General features: G+C 37.7%; 2 protein-coding genes across 2 annotated transcripts; both read left to right on the forward strand.

Annotated features, from left to right (window-relative positions):
• The first annotated feature begins 693 nt into the window (after nucleotides 1-693).
• LOC127796921 (gibberellin 2-beta-dioxygenase 6-like) lies at nucleotides 694-2,946 on the forward strand. Its single transcript, XM_052329326.1, has 3 exons — nucleotides 694-1,270; nucleotides 2,063-2,384; nucleotides 2,608-2,946. The coding sequence occupies exons 1-3, from the start codon at nucleotides 777-779 to the stop codon at nucleotides 2,836-2,838; spliced, it is 1,047 nt and encodes a 348-aa protein (XP_052185286.1). The 5' UTR covers nucleotides 694-776; the 3' UTR covers nucleotides 2,839-2,946.
• Nucleotides 2,947-7,063: 4,117 nt separating this feature from the next.
• On the forward strand, nucleotides 7,064-15,973 carry LOC127812622 (uncharacterized). The gene is made up of 9 exons (XM_052353084.1): nucleotides 7,064-7,251; nucleotides 7,766-10,645; nucleotides 10,764-10,893; nucleotides 10,982-11,070; nucleotides 11,929-12,167; nucleotides 14,382-14,468; nucleotides 14,557-14,656; nucleotides 15,279-15,486; nucleotides 15,585-15,973. The coding sequence occupies exons 1-9, from the start codon at nucleotides 7,153-7,155 to the stop codon at nucleotides 15,740-15,742; spliced, it is 3,990 nt and encodes a 1,329-aa protein (XP_052209044.1). The 5' UTR covers nucleotides 7,064-7,152; the 3' UTR covers nucleotides 15,743-15,973.
• Nucleotides 15,974-19,516: the final 3,543 nt, after the last annotated feature.

Raw genomic sequence — 19,516 nt, forward strand, 5'->3', positions numbered from 1 at the left:
TTGATACAAAGTTCTTGTTAGTTTGTTACACGATCGAGGGGTGTGATAATATTTTAGACTATACTAAAATTTTTAATATAGGTGAAGTAATAATAATAGAGAATAAAATGTAAGTAGAATTGTAACTAGAATTATAAATTCTATTTATATCAATATAATATACATATATTTACATTGACGTGGTATGTGTTTTTATATAAATCTCTTATAAGTAGGGTAGTTGTAAACAGATAACATTCTTAATTTGCTCTGATCTGCAATATTGTGCTGTGTGATCTGGCAATATATATCCTTGTTTAATTAAGGCACGGGTACAAGTTTAGAGATCCTCATTTCCACCGTTAGATTTTATGTTTATATTCGGTCAAGATATAGAATAGTTGAGATCTATTCTCATTCTTATTTAAAAAAAAAAAAATATGAATACTTTATATAAAAATCAAGCTCACAATCAGACACGAGGGATCACTAAATAATAATTACTTAGTGTGTTACGTAGCCGCCCATCTGTACCTCGATATTTTGTGGAGCCATGAAACGACAATCCATAGACATGGAAGATCCGAAATGTTGCGCACAGGGACCACGTCTTCACGTGTAACGACCTACGCCCCCTACCCCACGCCCACCTCTTCTTATGAATTAAATTATACCAATAGCCCCACCAACCTTAATTATAAGTACAAATACACTTGCATATATTTAAGTGCAACTCCCGTGGCTGATGGCTTAGCAACCATTTCCTAGGGAAGGTCACACTCTTTTGGGCAAATACAATGAACAACTATGAGTCCTACCCACCGCCCTTCCGCCCCAAGAGCGGCCTAGTCGCCGGAGTTGATGGAGGGGACGCCGCCGGCTCCTACTGCCAGGATTCCGACGACCCTCTGCCGGCGATCGACCTGCAAGCAGTGGGGAGCGAGGAAGAGAAGCGGCGGCTGGCTGGAGCCTGCAGAGAGTGGGGCGTATTCCGGCTGGTCAACCACGGGATTCCAGTGAGGCTGCTGAGCCAACTCCTCCGCCAAGCGGAGGAGCTTTTCTGGCTGCCGTTTGAGTCCAAAAGAGCCCTTTTTAGAGGAGGAGGAGGCGGCGGCGGCGGCGGCAGCCCTGTTATGGCCTACTTCTGGGGCAACCCTGCGCTTTCTCCTTCTGGGATGACCTTACAGAGGGGTCCCAACGCCCTAAACGTCAACTGGGTCGAAGGCTTTAATGTCGCCCTGAGTCAACTCTCCGACCTCCGAGCCCAAGATCCCGCGCTTGATTCCTTCCGGTAATCAAATTAATTAATCAAGCTCTTAATTTCCCAGTTTGACTTGCGTCTTTTCATTTTAGTGCCCAATAATAATTCATCGAAGCTTATAGAATATCGTTAGGCTGTCGGTGTCGTCTGTCACCAGCTTGACGTGGGTGCGTAGCTCTGAGATTTTTGTACAATTGCAATCGAGTGATCTTTTCGGCCACATGATTGAGCCATTGGTTTGGTAGACATCTTCTTCAATTCATGTGGGGCAGATGGCAATCATAAGATGAGGACTGGAAATGTAGCTTTAGTCCCCATATGTTCATTCATCCTGCCGCGAAGCTCTCCTTTTTGGCATTTCTGTAGCTGTCTTCTTCACGTGTACAATTAATTATTATTAATTCCTTTCCTTTCCCTCCTGCTTCTGGTCCAAAACCCATTTCCTAAAATTAAATGAAATCTCTGTAAACTTGGAGGTCCTCTCCCCTTAATTTGGAGGGCTCTTTGGTCCGGCCAAAGATCCTGAAAAGATCCTGACGGCGACGTATACTTTTAACAAGTGGTCTTCTCATTGGAACGTACAGAATATGATCACTTGCGAAAAATGACATTGATATAAAACAACACGGCTAGCTGTAAGTTGCATGGAAAGTTTGATTATATAAACACTATTTTATACATAAATAATAGTATGACATTGACGCAAGGACATGCATGGCCCATAAGTGCAGTTTCTCTCACATCTTCTACAGAATTCGTTTATTGATAATTTGCTCATGTACGTACGTGCGTGTTTGTATTCATAATACATCTTCTATGTAGGCTTCTTCTGGAGGAGTATGGAAGGCACCAAGCTAGAGTGGCCACAACCATTTTCAAGGCTATTGCAGAGAGCCTGGAACTGGGCAAAGAGCAAAGGAAGCGATATCTATCTCCGCCGACCGGATTCTTACGCGTGTACCGGTATCCGCGCTGCCCCGACGCCGACGGGAACTGGGGCATGGACGTCCACACCGACAGCTCGGTGATTTCGGTATTGAGCCACGACGAAGTGGGCGGGCTACAAGTCCAGAAAGATGAGCGGTGGCTTGACGTGAAGCCTATTCCCGGCACCCTGCTGGTTAATCTCGGAGACATGATGCAGGTACATGGAACAAACACTTTCCCAGATTTCTTTTAATAAAAAACAATTTCAATGAGACTAAATATAAGTTTAAAAAAAAAAAAAGATCTTTAAAATGGCAAATATAATGTAATCTTGGGAATTAAGAATTTGAGGCCCGCTGCCTCACCAGGCAAGGCATCATTCACTATATCATCGCACTTTTTGATTGATTTGATTGTTATTATCCAATGCACTTGGATAGGCCATGAGCAATGACGAGTACAAGAGCGTGAAGCATAGAGTGAAGGCCAACAAACGGGCGGAAAGAATATCAATCGGCTACTTCGTGTTTCCGGCAGAAGGCGGCGTGATCCAGAGCTCCAACTACAAGCCTTTCACTTACGACGAATTCCGAGCGCAAGTGCAACACGACTTGCAGACTGTCGGATTCAAAGTCGGCCTCGATAGGTTCAAGCTCAGCGAGCCTTCTTGATGTTCTTCCTTCTTCCCCTCTGCAATTTGTCAAACAATACTTCAAAGTTTACTACACATATATAGAAAGCAATGCTTTTGACTCTTGAATTCCATCTATTTTCTTGCACGCTCCTGTTTCTTTACCTCTTCCAATTTCATTTTTCTTCTCATATTTATTAGATGATTTGTTTACTGTTTTGGCAAACAATGAAATTACGTAAAAAAAATTGGGAAGAATCGTTGCGCACGCGCTCCAAAATTGGGCTTGGATTCGGATTCCGAATATATTGCGCTCCAAAATCCAAATTACATTTCTTCCTTTTATATTCCTATTTAGCTAGTTTTGTTTATAATATATGAGCTAAAAATAGTTGAGATAAAAAATATTTTTTTATTATAGTTATTAAATTTATCTTGAATCTTATAAATAAGAAAAAATAACCTACATATCCCATGCATTTCAAAAAATTTAACAAATAATCTTATAAAATTCTCATAATATTTCTTACCCTTATCTTAATCATTTTATTTTTTAGTTTAGAAATTAAATTCGTTGATCATTTTATTTTAAAACCCAACCAGTTAATGAATTTATTTGATCATATATCAGTCCTTAAGTAACAAATGTATAATCGCGATCGAGTATAAGATCTTTTGACTCTCTACAATGACATTTGGCATTGGGTACCGGTTGGAAGAAGGGAGCTCAGAATTGGATGCTTCACTTGCCATTGTGGTTGCATCATTAAAGCCTTTGAGGTTTGTATTCAAGTTGCTCATACCTGCATCTTAATATTTGAACCCATTCATGATTCCTCAATGTTAAAACATCAGAGGCCTTTTCTTGTTTTTTTTTTTTTTTCCATATGAATTAGAGGCATTTTTTGGGCCATCTTTATCGAGAATTTATAGAGGTGTGCAAATTAATGATGGTTCAATTGCACCTAGCTTCTCCCTCCATCTCGATTGCTTTTCACTCTTTGTTTCTAGGGATGACAATAGGTCAGGTATGAGGGTAAAAGGTATCAGGCTGCCTCGACCCATTTAAGAGCCACTCATATACGTTTACCCTCCAATAACTACAACCTTGTTAATTCACCCCCAATTAACCCCACCTCATGATCTGATTAATCCCCAATTTACCGTTTCAATACCTTAATGACCCATCTTCCAAGCTCTTCCTGATTATCCGTCCCAAAGAAAACTAAATCAAACTTAGATAAAAGAGAACATACAAATTAAATTAACTGGAATACCCTCCTAATTGAATAGCCAAAATCAAATAACAAAAATAAAAATATTTAAGTGGAAGATAATTGGTCTGGCTAATTCTAACAAAGGGAAATAATTATAAACGAAAGAAATAAAAGAGAATTGGTAGAGAAAGGGAGTGGTAGGGTGCCATTATGGTCTATAATTGGTGGAGCAAGAGAAAAATAATGACGAGGGATCAAAAGAAAGAAATTAAGAGAACAAACAGGCAAGGAAATATAGTCACAAAGTTTAGGAATAGGGAGTGACGAAAGTGTTCAGCTAAAGAAGAGATGTGAGTGAAATAATAGAGATCTCATATATAGAATTTACAAGTCATTGAAGAAAAATTGAAGGATGGGGAGAGAAGTTGATTAGGGTTTTCATTGGGGTCTTTCCACTAATAATTTGGTGGTAGAGACTTTGGGGATTTTTTTAGAGAGGACATGAGAGTGGAAGGGTTTGTAAAGAGATGGTGAATGGGAGATAGCATAATATTAAGCGAAACAATAATTGTTGAGTGAGAGAGAGAGTCCAAAATGTGAGATTGGCAAGAGAGATAGAGTTGCCTTATGGTAGATGAAAGGAAAGATGACAAGAGGCGATTGCAAGGAAAGTGAAATCCTAGCTAGAATGCAAAATGTCTCATTTTTAACAAGAGTGATAGTTTTTTAAATATCATTAGTATAAGGGAAATATTGTAATTTGATTGCAAATGGGTGAATGGGTCCTAAATGAGTTTCAACTACCTTACCTATGTGTTAATATATAGGTGATACTCATCTAACTCATATACCCATTTAACCAATTAACATACTTAAGTGGAATGGCATAAGGGTAGGGTAAGGTGGGGCAGATCAACTCATGTCTTATTAATCATCCTTATTTGCCTCTCTCTCTCCAATCAAGTCATGTCAACTTCTCTCCCATTATCATTCTTATTTTTGTTTTCATCTCTCTCCATTTCTAAATGGGTATGTCGTGAACCCAACTCTCTCTCTCTCTCACTTTATTGTTAGGGAACTTAGTAAGCACTAGGGTTCGTTTGCTAAATTCCATTAACGATCAACCACCATTGGTATTTTTCTTTTCTTTCTTTTTATTTTTTTTTAAAATGAGATGAGAGAGAAATGAGGATAAAAAAAAATGTAGGGGTCAAAGGAAAGTCTATGTAATTTCTTAAAATGGATTAAAGGTCTCCTAAATTATACCTTGCTTCAAAGTAAATTTGTGTATTTATCTTAAAAAAAATGTTTTCAAAATATTTTAAATCTACCAATCCTTTTTTTCAAATCCATTGATAAACCATAAAGATTCTAGCATGGTTTGGGCAAGCATGTAACAATTAGATTTTACTACATTCACAGGCTTAGAATTAGGCTTCAAATCGATTGAACATTAGTCATGTTATTGATTGAGGGGCAAAGATTAGATACTTAAATATTTCATCTTGAGAACAAGCCCAACATCACACTACATGACGGGGCCATCCTAATAGGAGCATGCATTAATAGATTAATTAATCAACCTCATCCCTCAAGCTCTTCACATTTTTATGATAAGTTAAAATAGATAATAAGTATATGCTTGTTCTTATTTTCACATTGACACATTTTATTGTATTTATATAAATATTTTTTGATATTTGTGGGTTACTTAATTTGTAGCTGTACATGTCCCTTATAATATTGGTTGTTGACAATATGCTTGGAAGGACAGAGCTTGTGGAGTGTGAAAGTGCCACTAGCTCATTTGTTCCAACATCATTGGTGACACACTATATATACGTATTGCTTCCAAGTCATGAGCTAGTTCAACCCAGTATAACATATCCTCCTTGATGTTAATACAAATATGAGTTTACACTAATTAATTAAACTGATCACCCCTTTTTTTATTGGGAGCAACATCACTAGCAATACTTTGCCAATATATGGGACAAGACACGAGACAAATGGTCAATGGAATTACATGACCTTTATATATATATCTTTACGTCTTATATCATGGAGCATGGCAATACATGATAGTGCGTAGGTGTATCACCTATTGTATAGTATTGCAATTGGTCAATTGTCAAGCTAGAATAATTGTCAGCTTAGGAGACTTTTGGAGATAAACAAAAATTCAGTTAAATCAAATTAACCGAACTGAATTAATTGAACTTGTGTGTGAAAATGGCACCTATATAAGTTTCCACACATTAAAAACTTGCAATATATAATATGTGAAAGTGACACTTAATAAAAAAAAAATCATACAGAAAAATAGTATTAATAGTCTTATAATTAAATTTATAATCAATTATAAACTGTTTGAAAACTCAAATTCTAAATCGATCAAATTAGTTGAGTAGAACATCAGGCGTAGATTTTAACTTTTGTTTTTAAAATACTAAGAAGGTTGAATTCAATAAATTTTAGAGGTTCAATTAAATCAATCAAAACTTTAATTATAAGGTCAATTGTCAAATTTAGTGTCGTCTTTTTTATCAATACAAAGGTCGTAACATTGATAATTATTTTGGGAAGATTGGTATTTGAGTGAAAATTTTAATTTAAGAATACGGTAAATTGATAAAATATTCTCTTGATAGGCCCCGGAGCGTGGCCGAAATGTGTTATCCCCGTTATTATTTTTGGCGGAATTTGGTATTTTAACAAAAAAAAAAAATTTTAAAAAATGATAGACTGGTAAAAGATTTCTCTTGATGGACAAGTAGAGGCGATGCACGTGGACACTGGGCAGTTCGCATGGATAGATGTGCAGAGTGGGACGTCGTAACGCCAATCAGGTGTTCCCTTATGGTGCACCCGAGCGCAAGGAATCCTCTCTCTAATTTATGAATCTATGTACATGTTATCATGGGAGGGAGGGAGGGAGGGAGAGCAACGCAACGGTGGGATGAGTGTAGGCTGGCATGGCAAGTATTCCTTGATAACCAAGTTTCAGTAATTACGAATTTTTGCAAATAAATCGGGCTTCCGATTTTCTCTCTTTCTAGGCGTTACTTCCGCAGTATCATGACTGCCCTATGAACACAACTTCACAAAACTGATTCGCTCCTCGCAGATTCCTTTCCATGGCGGCCGACATTGGGGAAGTGGGTTGTTCGCAGAGGAAGAGGAAGCGCAGAAGACCCAGCGATTTCCCGAAGCTTCTTGTTGGTGACCAAGTCGAAGTATTTTCGCCTTCTTTCTGTTCTCATTCAGATTGTTTTCCTCGTGTCTAATTAATTGTGTACGTGTTTGCAATTTGATTGTTTCGTGGGTTTGGTTGATGGGATTCTCTTCTGTTTTTTATTTTTGGCTGTATATCGTCGATGTTGTCGTCTCCGAGAGTGGTTTTGTCGCTTCGATTTCGCCTGCGTCGTGGTGTGGTATTCAGTTCTTATCTTGATATATGTGTGTATATGTAGTTGTCAATGGTTGCATGATGGTTCTATTTAGCGTTCATGCAATGATCAATTTGTGGGTTTCAATTAATGCCTTCTTTTTGGATTATCGTACTTGCAATGTTTAATCTGGGGTCTCAATTGGGTAAATACAAGCGTTGGTGTTTCGTTAATGCTTTCTTTTTCTGATCATTGTGGTTTAATGGGGTCACAAGCAGTCTCCGCTTTCCCCTGTTAGCAATTCTAATCTCTTTCCTGGATTTATGATCTTATTTGCATTGTTAATCTTGCATTGGTGCAGGTAAGGAGTCTTGAAGAGGGATTCCTCGGGTCATGGCACTCTGGAATCGTGATTTCTTGCAAAAAGAATGCTCGTGAAGTCCAATACGATCATATTTTGTGTGATGATGGTTCTGAAAGACTTGTTGAATGCATAAAAGTTTCACCTATGATTGATGGAATCATACCGGCCAGCAGTGCACTGGAAAACTATCGGGGTCTGATAAGACCATTGCCACCACCATTTGATTGTAAGAGCCGGTCTTTCTGCTATGGGCAGTGCGTTGATGTTTATTACCAAGATGGATGGTGGGAAGGTGTGATCTTTGACCACAACGATGGTTCTGAGAATCGAACAATTTTCTTCCCAGATATCGGTGATGATATGAACTGTACAATTGATGACCTGCGGATTACTCTGGACTGGGATGAGTTTAGTGGGGACTGGAGGCCTCGTGGAAGTTGGTTATTTCTCGAGTTAGTTGAGGAATTCGTGCGAGAGTGGCCAGTTCCAGTATCTCTGAGGCAAATATGGTATGAAGTTCGAGCAAAGAAGGGTTTTGAGAAACTTAAGGAGTGGACTTCTATGGATGGGGATATGTGGAAAAATTTAGTGTTGGAAGTGATTTGTGATAATTGTGAGCTTGCCGCAGATCACTTTCTCCAGAGATTGGATTCATCAGGCGAATTGGTACAGGAAGACCTGCTGACATTATCCAAAACTCTTTACGATGTTGTATTGAGGCCTGAAGTTGATTTGGCCAACTCTCTTGGTGTCGTAGCAGTTGAAAATGGCTCTTCTTCCAGAATGTTGCCATCTGATGTAGGTAATGCTATTGTTCCAGCTGTTGCAGATAAAACCAACGTGCATGACAATATTTCCATCCTGGAGGAAGACATGTTTGATATGAGTCTCTTAACTAGCTCAAACGCACCATTCCACGATGAAATGCTATGTGCTACACCTCCCGTGCTATCAGTTTCACCTTTTCATCCAGATGGATCTTCTAGGTTGAATTCAAACTTGAACAGTAAAGGATTTTCTAGTAACTGCACCAAAGCCCCATTGGGAAAGAGACAGGGAATAAGTAGTAGGTGGCTACCTGCTGGAAATGACATTGTTCCTGGGGCTGAGTCTTGCCCAAATGCAATTGATGAATATCACCTTGTTTTTAATTCTAACCGCAAACCTTCAGGTCATTTAATGTCAAATCTGAGGAAGCATCTTGCATACTTGGGCTGGAAGATTGAGTTTATGAGAGACAGAGGTTCTATTAGAATGCGTTACACCTCGCCTGAAGGAAAATCTTATGATTCACTTAATAAGGTCTGTAAGGCTTTAAGAAAACCTTCACTGGGAAATCTTTCCAATGCTTCTGCAGATGACAAAAGAATTTTAGCTGGTGCAACATCAGTTACATCATTTATGCCTGCTGGAAATGACCTTGTTCCTAGTGGTGAATATATCCCCAATGCAGTTAGTGAATATCATGATGTCTGTAACTCTAACCGTAGGCCTTCACTTCATTTGAAGTTGAATGTGTGGAAGCATCTTGCATACTTAGGCTGGAAGATTGAATTTGCGAGAGCTGGAGGTGCGTGTAGAAATCGCTACTTTTCACCTGATGGAAAAGTGTACTATTCACTGCTCATGGTTTGTAAAGCTCTGGGGCAACCTACTCTAGAAAAAATTTCACATGTCTTCCAAGATGACAAAATAGTTTCAGCTGCTGTGCCAGATAGTCCTTTCCCATCTAACAGTTGTGAAAATCCACAAACAAGAATGGAGGTATCTGTGTTACCTACCTGTAATGTGATTGAATCTGGATATTTCCCTGAAGCTGTTGTGCAGTACTATTTACTTGGATCGCGTTCAGAAACTGATAACCGAGCATTGTATAAAAATCATAAAGTTAATGATTTGAAATTTAAAGCAAAGAAGCATTTGTCTGGTCTTGGGTGGTATATCTGGCACAATAGGACTAGAGGGAGGCAGACAATGCGGTATTCTTCGCCAAGTGGTAGGTCCTATTATAATCTTCGAGCAGCTTGCAAAGGCTGTATAGATGAAGGACTCCATGGTTGTAATGCTTCAACCTCTAAGAAAAGGAGAAAAAGAAATATCAGGAAGGAAGCTAGGGGCCAGTTAGTTATCGGGGGATCTTCTTTGTCATCAACTGATGCAGAGTTTAACAATCATTTGATATCTTGTTATGCACTGTCTGAGGATTCTCTAATAGAACCTGCTGATATTTCGTTGCCTGGGGAAGTTGTTGAACTTGGTAAAGGAGAAATTCGGAAAGTTAAAAGACTGCACAGGAAGGATCAAACAGCAGGCGACCAAATGTGGAAGAAAAAGAGGCCGGTCAGGTCACTGGTTAAAGATGGAGACAATCTGGGTAGTGATTGTCCAATGCATGTGCTGCGGTCTAGCAAAAGAGCTTTGGCAGTGGGGCATCCTTCTTCTTCTTATCAGAATCCTAGAACTATATTATCTTGGTTAATAGAAAATAATGTGGTGTTGCCTAGATCAAAAGTACATTATATCAGCAGAAAGGGTGGTGCTCCAATGGCAGAAGGGCGAATAACTCGTGAAGGGATCAAGTGCAGTTGTTGCCAGAAGGTCTTTACTCTTGGTAAATTTGAAATTCATGCTGGCAGTAACAATCACAGACCAGCAGCACATATCTTTTTGGAGGATGGGAGATCTCTGCTAGATTGTCAGTCACAACTGAAATATAAAATTAGTCCAAGAAAGTTTATGACAGATCCATGTAAGGTCAAGGGTAGGCGGCAAAGCAACACAAATGACTACATATGTTCTGTCTGTCACTTTGGGGGTGAATTAATTTTATGTGATCAATGCCCATCGTCATTTCACATAAGTTGCCTGGGTTTGAAGGTGGATCTTTGAAACTGTTGTCATACTCATCTTGACTTTTTTTTTTTTTTTTTTAACTAGTTATAAATATAACTGTTCATTCTGATCCAGTTTGGAATTTGCTTTATTCTTTGTTTAGGATGTTCCAGATGGTGACTGGTACTGTTCATCTTGCTGCTGTGGAATTTGTGGGAGAAGCATATTCAATAAAGACAGGGAGCAGTTTACTGATGACAGTGTTCTCATCTGTGATCAGTGTGAGCATCAGTGTATGCATCTCTATCCTGTTCGTAGCTGTTTATATTACTCAGCTATATATCCAATATACTCCAAACTTCATGTGTTATTGCTTTGTAGATCATGTTGGGTGCCTAAGGGAAATGGGTATTACTAATGTGGACTGTCGACCCAAAGGAAGTTGGTTTTGCACTAGAAGATGTGAAGAGGTACCTCTTCTATTTAGCACCTTTGTTTCCCCATTTAGCCTTTTGCATCCATTTGAGAAAATGCTAGTTTTAGCACAACACCTATCTACCTGTTAATTGTCTTCTCCATGGCATGATTTTACCAGTTGAAGTTTTGTATTTGTGCCATTACTACTTGTTGAGAATTGCTTTTAAGGGCAAAACTGCTATATATTGGTCAGTGCAGGCAAATATAGGAACCATAAAGTTGAAGAGATGGAAAAAAAAGATAAAAAAAACTAAAGACAGAAGTTCAGTCGCTTAATGCAGCTAAGAAATACCCTTTGACCTCTATTTTATGCAGCTATGAAATATGCAGTCACATAAGGTCATATGTCCATATTTATCGTGGTCTTTTAGGATTTGCTCTGATAATTTCCCTCGCTGTAAAATAATTGCATCAGTGGTTCTTTACTTTTTACTTCTGAAACTTCTTATTGTTTATGTGCCTTTGTGCAGTCACTGCAGTGATAACCCATATTTGTGATGTTACTAAGGTTTTTGGTTTATGTCCCTTTGCACCTATCCAACCGTGCTATACTTTGCATTTGCATGGTTTTGTTTCCAATTCTATGTTAGATTTATTGGAGAATTTGTAAATCTACAGTATGTGGTCTTTTGAGTTTTTTACAAATTAGACATCCTCATATGAAAAGCAATAAGATCCTGATGCTTGAATCATTCCTTGTCCAATTTCGCTGGTCTAACATGCAAAATAGCAAAGTACATGGCAAAATTGTGTTTGTATCAATCTGCAGAATTTCTGGATACATCTCTTGGATGCATCCATTGTTTCCGATGGAAAATTTGGCTTTTGATGTGCATTGGTTCTTATTGCAGATATTTCTGGGTCTCCACAATCTTCTGGGAAAATCTGTCTCAGTTGGGATTGATAATTTAACTTGGACTTTGTTGAAATATGTGAAACATGAAGATGGTGATCATGATGATCAGGAAGCTTTAACAGAGAACTTCAGCAAACTTAGTGTTGCTCTTTCTGTGATGCACGAGTGTTTTGAGCCTGTTAAAGAACCTCTTACCAGGAGAGATCTTGTGGAAGATGTTATTTTTAGTAGATGGTAAGATCACTTATTTTGCCAATCCAGTCATTCTCATAGTGTTGTTATGTCATATTGAAAAATATGGTCGTACCTTTTTTGCTTGATTCAAATAGAAAATTTCATGCAAATTTTGTGTACTAACTGCTTTTTTTATAGTTTTTCTGATTTGATGTAATTTTGTTCTTTGAACTTGCTTAATTTGAAAGGTATTCTGCATTTCATCATTTCCATTCTAACCTGATCTATTAAATGCTTGTCATTGTTGATGGTAAGATAATAATATAAAATATAAAGTTAACCGTTTATCTAACAACTTAAACTTTTAGATGAGATGGAGATTAACAATTCAACATGGTATTAGAGCAAACAAAGGTTTTGAGTTCAAACCTCATTGCTAATCAAATATTTAAATAGTTGCACGTGTCTAAACTAATTATATACTGAACCTTGGCCACTTGTGAGGGGGTGTGTTGAGAGTAAAATAATAATATAAGAGTTAAAATTTAACTCTCTAACAACTTAAGCTTTTAAATGAGATGGTGGTTAAAAATTCAACAATCATATTCGATAATTGTGTTAGTTCCAACTATGCTTCTATTGATTTTTCTACAATTGTGGCTTTTTTTGTTCTAGGCTTCTAGCAAGGCATGATTACACCAGCATTTTGTTTGCTGAAAGATATTCATTATGCTTTTGTTTTTTTCCCCCTTATTAGGGAACATGTATTTTTCTGCAATTAATGTTAGGAAACAAATGGGTCTGACTGCTGAGATATTCTTTTTTCTACTTTACATTCGATGCCATTTTTCCTTCTTTCAGTTTGGTTTTTGGTAGAGAATCAACTTTGTCAGAGGGCGAGGCTTTTGTAGTAATGATAAGATCATTCTTTTGTGACTAAAAGGCCATTGGGTTGCCTTGGGGAAACAGTCTCTTTGCGAAGCAAGGTAACTCTGTGTCTAAAAGCAACCTCTATTGATTCTAGCAAAGCAGAGAGCCCTGTGCATTGGGATGCCTTTTTGTTTTAGAACTGACTGTCACCACGTTGTAGTTTAGGCAATAAGGAATTATGCTTAACTCAATTGTACCTATTAACCAACTTTTTTCTGATTGCTGTACAAAACTTTCATGGCCCATTTTGTAGGTTGTAGGATTTTATTTTTTTTAACATTTGGCCAACTTCAACTTCTTTCTCTTTTCTTTCTTATAGAATTCCTCCCCCATCATAACATACTAATAGGACTGTTGCATCCTTGGTCTTGTCAAGATTTGATTGTTATTTCATAGTCATGAATGATCTTCCCCCCGTCCACTGCCTATCCAGACAAGTTAGTCGTATATCAACATCCTCTGTTCACCTGATCTATGAACCATCCATCTCTTTTGTTGTCTCCTCCTCAAGAGAAAGATACCTATCCATGCCAAACTGCTTTTGGTTCTGAATTGCAGTTGCCCTTGAGTCTATAACCTCCTAGTCCTACCTTACTGGAAAGTTGAATGTTGAGAAGATTTTTTTTTTTTTTTGGGGGGGGGGGGGAGTTTTTGGGCTTTCTTGGATGCCGTGAATGAAAAATTTGGACCAATGTCATAATATAGGTGCCTATCATAGACAACTGTTAATAGTACTATAACAATTAGTTCTCTATCACAAGAAAGAAAATCATCTCCTTCGTGGAGTTGATTTCTGCCAAGAGTTAGACTTGGGATTGTACTACAAAGCTACCTCCGCATTTACCAACAATAATTCTTCTGGGCTCATGGTTGATGATTATTACTAGAACAATCACTGTTTTAAATTGTAAATCACCACGAATCCATGCTCTTGGATTGTGTTCAGAGAGATTTCTAGAGAATGGGAGGGAAAAATGCAGTGGGAATTCTTGGAAGTTTCAGAACGTATGCGACTATCGTTAAACACAATATTAGGGTAGTGGGTGTAGCCCTAATGGGCCTTTTCCTCATGCAGGTTCTATTGTTGAATTGGGTACCCAGTCCTAAAATCTGACTAGTTTCTGGTGGAAGAGATATCTGGCAATAACTTTGTTTAGAATGAACTCTACTCCAGTTTCCAGCTTGATTAGCCATATTTGATGCCATTCATAGCAATGTTGTCACTGTTTGTGTTATAAAGTTCAGCAACTTCTATTTCCAAAAATTCTATGTAATTTCCTTTATCCTTTATCCACCAGGTCTTTTTTTATTGCTCCAAGCCTAACCTTATTATTTCTTCTCCAGGTCAGAGCTGAATCGTTTGAATTTCCAAGGGTTTTATACTGTACTTTTGGAGCGAAATGATGAATTAATTACAGTAGCTAATGTAAGGTATTAAAGAAAAGACAACCTCAGGTTCTTGTGCTTCTTGTTTTTTATTTGATTACAGTAATCTAATAGGATTTTTTTTTTTCTCAAGGGTTTATGGAGAAAAGGTGGCAGAAGTACCACTTGTTGCTACCAGGTTTCAGTATCGCCGACTTGGCATGTGCCGCATCTTGATGAATGAGCTGGAAAAGGTTATCTTCTTTCTGTGCGTCTGGCTTTTAGTGAATTCTTAGAAATGTTAAGAATTGGTTATAAATGCCAATCAACTTGGACATCTAGAGAACTGCAGTAAACATTCTTTTAAAAAATAAATCTAAGTTCGATTTATCACGCCATCTACTTCTTGCTTATGATATTGCAGTACTGAGGTTAATAACCTCACCTTGCAATTTGAATGTTTGCAAAGGGGATGTCTGCTGCCTCAAACTTCACTTTTGGCTTGCTAATAGCACCTTGAGCTGAAATACTCTCTCTGTGATTGTGATCTCTTTTTACTGTTTTATTTTTCATCCCCCTGGTTGCCCAGAAACCCAGTCATCATGCTCAGAGTTTTTAATTGCTTGCTCTTTGCAACTGAACCTTCTCTGGTTTTGCTGATATCATTTGAAAAGCAGGTCCACTATACATGTTTAATTGCCAAAAGCTAATGGTAAATATGATGAGTCCCAGCAGGATAAGCCTTTTTGACAGTAGAAAGCCTTTTTGACATATGTGGGAAGGGCAATGTTCTTACATGTTTTGCATACTTATAAGCTAGGATATCTAATCGTTAATTTCTCATTTTTCACCATTACTTTCCACTTTGCTTTCCAGCGGCTGATGGAACTTGGCGTGGAGAGACTAGTTTTGCCCGCAGTTCCTGCTGTTCTGAACACTTGGACTACCTCATTTGGTTTTTCAAAAATGACAGCATCAGAGAGATTAAACTTACTGGATTACACTTTCCTTGATTTCCAGGGCACTATCATGTGCCAGAAACTCTTGGCAAATATCCCTACTTCAGAATCCAACCTGTTAACAAGTATGTGGTGTGTCCACAACCACCTTAGAGATGGTTAAGAACATTATTTAGACCAACATCCATGTTAACACTTCTTTTATTTTTTTTTTTTTATGTAGGAAACCAGCAAAAAAGTCATGATGTTGTAGCTGTAATTGATAATACAGATTTGGATGGGAATAGTGCTGTTTCCGAAGTATCCCAAGTGGACCAAGTCGAGGAGAGTGAAATTGTGGACCAAGGACCAATTGAGTATGTACTCAGTCTCGTCTCATGAAAGTTAGTAGAATGGTAAACGAGATAAATAAATGGATACATATATATGTGTATATAAAGAGATTGGACATTTCATCTGTTACTGTTATCATACTCAAATCAACTGCACAACACTAAATAAATATATTTGAGTCTGGAAGATAGGACAATATGTCCTGGGAATTGCTCTTCCTGGGGTGGATCCATCATATTGAAACATGGTATCTAGTAGTTGTTTTTACAAGGAAATTAGAATAGGAATGTTGTTTTTACTGAATTTACATTGTATGAAAGGTACTAAAAACAGATAATAACCTGCTATTCTCAGGCTTTTGAACTTATGTTAGCATAGAACATGTTTATTCTGCAAATTTTTTCTGTAACCTGGTTTCTTGTGGTATTGTTATCTTTAGATATTCAGTAAGTTGGGTAAATTTTCTTGTGTGCACAACTATAAACATTTTGGTTGTAGGTGGATTCAATAAGGCCTTTTGGTTATAATAGTAGTGCTGAACATCAAAAGGCATTGAAGAAAATTGAAGAGAAAGAGAAAATATTAAGAAGACGAATTTGAGAAGAAGCAAAAAGGTGTTTGTGTGTGTGTGTGTGTGTGTGTGAGAGAGAGAGAGAGAGAGAGAGAGAATAGGTGGCAGGAATCTATATTCAATATTAATAATTTGTTTAATACATTGTATTCCTATTTATAGGTTAAATTCATAACAATGAAATGATTGTTAACTTGCATAGAAAAGTTATGATTCATGAGCTATGTATTCCAGCTCTGTGTAAAAAGGTTAAGGCTATTAAGAAAATTAGGAATAGTGATTATTTTAACATTATCTTTTCTCCTAAACTTTATAAATCCGTGTCCTAAAAGATTCATCTTGATGCACCAACTAACTTGTCAAGTACAGGAAAGTTTCAAGTGTGGGGAAGCTTGAAAAAGTTAATTAGAAGAGGAGAGTGATTGTTCTTGTAATACTCTGGTCCTCAAGAAATATACTTAAGACTTGGAGACTAATTAGTGAATAAATCACAATATTGAGGATATTGGTCTGGTGTTTTGCTTGGGAACAGTGTAGTAAGTTTGATGATGCTTTGAGTAAGGACTCAAGTGGAGAAAAGTCAAGGAAAATAAAGTGGGAATGAAGCAGGAAAAGTGGCTGTTAAAAGAACAGTCAACTGACAGAACAACTGGCGAGGGTTGAAAACCAGTGGATTGATCAGTTGGCAGAACAGTTGACTGATGAAATTGCCTGATCACCAGCCAAATGAATATTCAACTGTTAGGCCAAGGGTTTTGTAAAGGGTAGATAATGACCCTCAGGGATAGATGAATGTCACAATGAATGCTGTGTTTGAATTCCTCTTGTTTAGATGAGTCAGTCTAGTGGTCACACCCATGGAGAAATAAGAATCTGGTAAGTAAAGATATGCGAGTTAGGTCTGGACAGTATATCTCAGGTCTTGGTAGAATTATATTTGTTGTGCAGATAGTGATGAATGATGGATGATAAACGTCAGAACGGTGGATTTAGTACCTGGGGTGTGACATAAAGTTTTTTGGTTGATATGGCATAAAGTAGGATTGTTGCAACATAAAGTTAGAGGATGTGACATAATACGATGTAAGGAAGATTGATTTGACTAGTGTAACATGAGGATAAAAAGACTAAAATACCCCTTTTAATTTCTAACCATTGGATCAAGAGATGAAATGGATGGCCAGAATTAGTTTAGGATTAGGAGATCAACAAATATGAGCCTTATATGCAATAAATCACTTTAGTCTCTAGAACTAGAAGTATTTGAATGAAATATATTTATCTCTCTGTGTGTGTTGGGGGGGGTGGGGGGGGAATGAACTTCCTGCCAAAGAGAGCATCAACTGCTACAGCAAGTTTTAGAGACAAAGATAAGGGAGATGTTATGCTTTATGTTGAATGTGCATGTTTACGCGAAAAGCATGCTTATGTGTGTGTTTAATGTTCTGAAAAATTGCATGGAGATGCATGAGTAATCACCTTTGATGATGGATTTCAACCCAGTTCTAAGCTGTGGGAACTCAGGGGTGACAGTCCCAAGATAGAAAATTCTGGCACGCTGTAGGGTGCAAATGGAAAAGCTTCCTCCCAAAAAGAGAGCTAGTTGCATTGCATATGAAATAATACGATTTATGTTGCAATCAAAGCACATGAGCATGTAATGACATTTCCTCTGTGATTAATTGTTTTAATTAAACCTCTCGCTGTGCTTGACAGCTCATGTTGTATGTTTAACATGTTTAAGTCAAGAAGCCAGATATTTTGCAAAGAAAAGCTCTTCTTGCTGGAGCTAAATTATGTTTTCTGTGGAAATTTTTTTGTAGCTTTTTTGTATAATCAAAGGAAATAGTGAAAGATGATGTATTTTTAGGGATTCGGATATTGTAACCTTACTATGTTGTTTTAGAAGAGTATGATCCATGGTGTTTATTTACGGAAAGCATGTATGCCTTCATATATAGAAACGTTGTTAATGACATGAGCTAGAATACCTAGATGGTTATATTTGAAGGATATGTAAACAACAGTTGATTGCATTGTTGTGCAATGGATGTAGATATGGAATTCTTGTGTCTTAATGTCAGTCCAATTATTGTAAGGTTTACCAGGAGAATGCGAAGTATGTGGCGGTGCTTTAAAGAAGAAATAGAGAAAAGGTTTTCATAGAGATGTGACGATAAATGGCAAGTATGAAACCCTTCACATATGTTTCTAGAGTCCTAAATATGGCTAAAGTAATGATGTCAAAATGAAGATAACCACAAGCCGATTGAAGATTTCCACAAGTTGTTGCCCTTCTTTGATTGCACCGGAACAGCCGTCTTCCAGCCACTTCTGACACCCTCCTCGCCATGATAATCCCTGCCGGTAACCCCACAGCTGGATTGTATGGCTTTGATACCCCAATTGTCAAGCCATTTGATTAGGGCTGGGCAATCACGGAAATTGAACAGAACAAAAGGCAAAAGAGAAAGAGAGAGAGAAAAGAGGATCTTGATATTATCTTCCATATCCTCCTCCTTATTGTCGTAGGTCTCTTTATAGAGCCTCTAGCAACCATACATCAACTACCTCAAACACCCAACTAACATAACAACAAAACAAATAGTTGTTTTACAGTTAGTTATTCCCCTAACCGCCTAACCCCCCTTTAGTTAGCACTAACGACTCATACAAGATTAGGGAAATTCTATTAGCAACCACACTTTTTTCTTTCCGCAACTCACTTTTAATATTCCTAAAATACCCTGAGATGAAAGCTCATATTTTCCCTTCATTTAAATCTTTGACGCTCAACCACCCACCATTACTCCTCAAGTGTGTGCACCCACTTTCTCACCTACCATCGCCACAACCACTTTACTCACCCAACGCAACCACTATTATTCAACACCAAACATTGCTCAGCCTAGTTCTCCTTGTTATAGCCATTTAACAATTATTGTCATCCATGAAAGATTATTATACGCAAATGTTTATGCCTAGAGTTTGACGAAGAAGGTAACAAGTATTCCTATTCCGACGAGAAACAACAAAAATCGATTGAAGATGAAATCTCTGAGGTTTTGAAATTTTTTTGTATCTCTGAAGTTTTTTTTTTTTTTATCTAATCACACTGAATCAACCGGCGACGCAGGTTGAGTATCGGGGCACTTTGAGTATCCTAATCGAAGATGAAGATTCAAGGGAGTCGATGTGTCCCAAATCGAGGGATTCGGGAGCCCAATGATCCCCCGAATCCTTAGATTCAG

This window comes from Diospyros lotus, chromosome 1 (genome assembly GCF_014633365.1).
Source record: "Diospyros lotus cultivar Yz01 chromosome 1, ASM1463336v1, whole genome shotgun sequence".
Lineage (NCBI taxonomy): Eukaryota > Viridiplantae > Streptophyta > Magnoliopsida > Ericales > Ebenaceae > Diospyros > Diospyros lotus.

Excerpts from the sequence above, each read along its gene's own strand:
- LOC127796921 (XM_052329326.1), top strand. The coding sequence starts at position 777 with ATGAACAACTATGAGTCCTACCCACCGCCCTTCCGCCCCAAGAGCGGC. Across the intron at positions 1,271-2,062 it reads CCCGCGCTTGATTCCTTCCG|GCTTCTTCTGGAGGAGTATG; the intron begins GTAATCAAATTA and ends TCTTCTATGTAG. Across the intron at positions 2,385-2,607 it reads ATCTCGGAGACATGATGCAG|GCCATGAGCAATGACGAGTA; the intron begins GTACATGGAACA and ends GCACTTGGATAG.
- LOC127812622 (XM_052353084.1), top strand. The coding sequence starts at position 7,153 with ATGGCGGCCGACATTGGGGAAGTGGGTTGTTCGCAGAGGAAGAGGAAG. Across the intron at positions 10,646-10,763 it reads TAAGTTGCCTGGGTTTGAAG|GATGTTCCAGATGGTGACTG; the intron begins GTGGATCTTTGA and ends TTCTTTGTTTAG. Across the intron at positions 14,657-15,278 it reads TGATGAATGAGCTGGAAAAG|CGGCTGATGGAACTTGGCGT; the intron begins GTTATCTTCTTT and ends TTTGCTTTCCAG.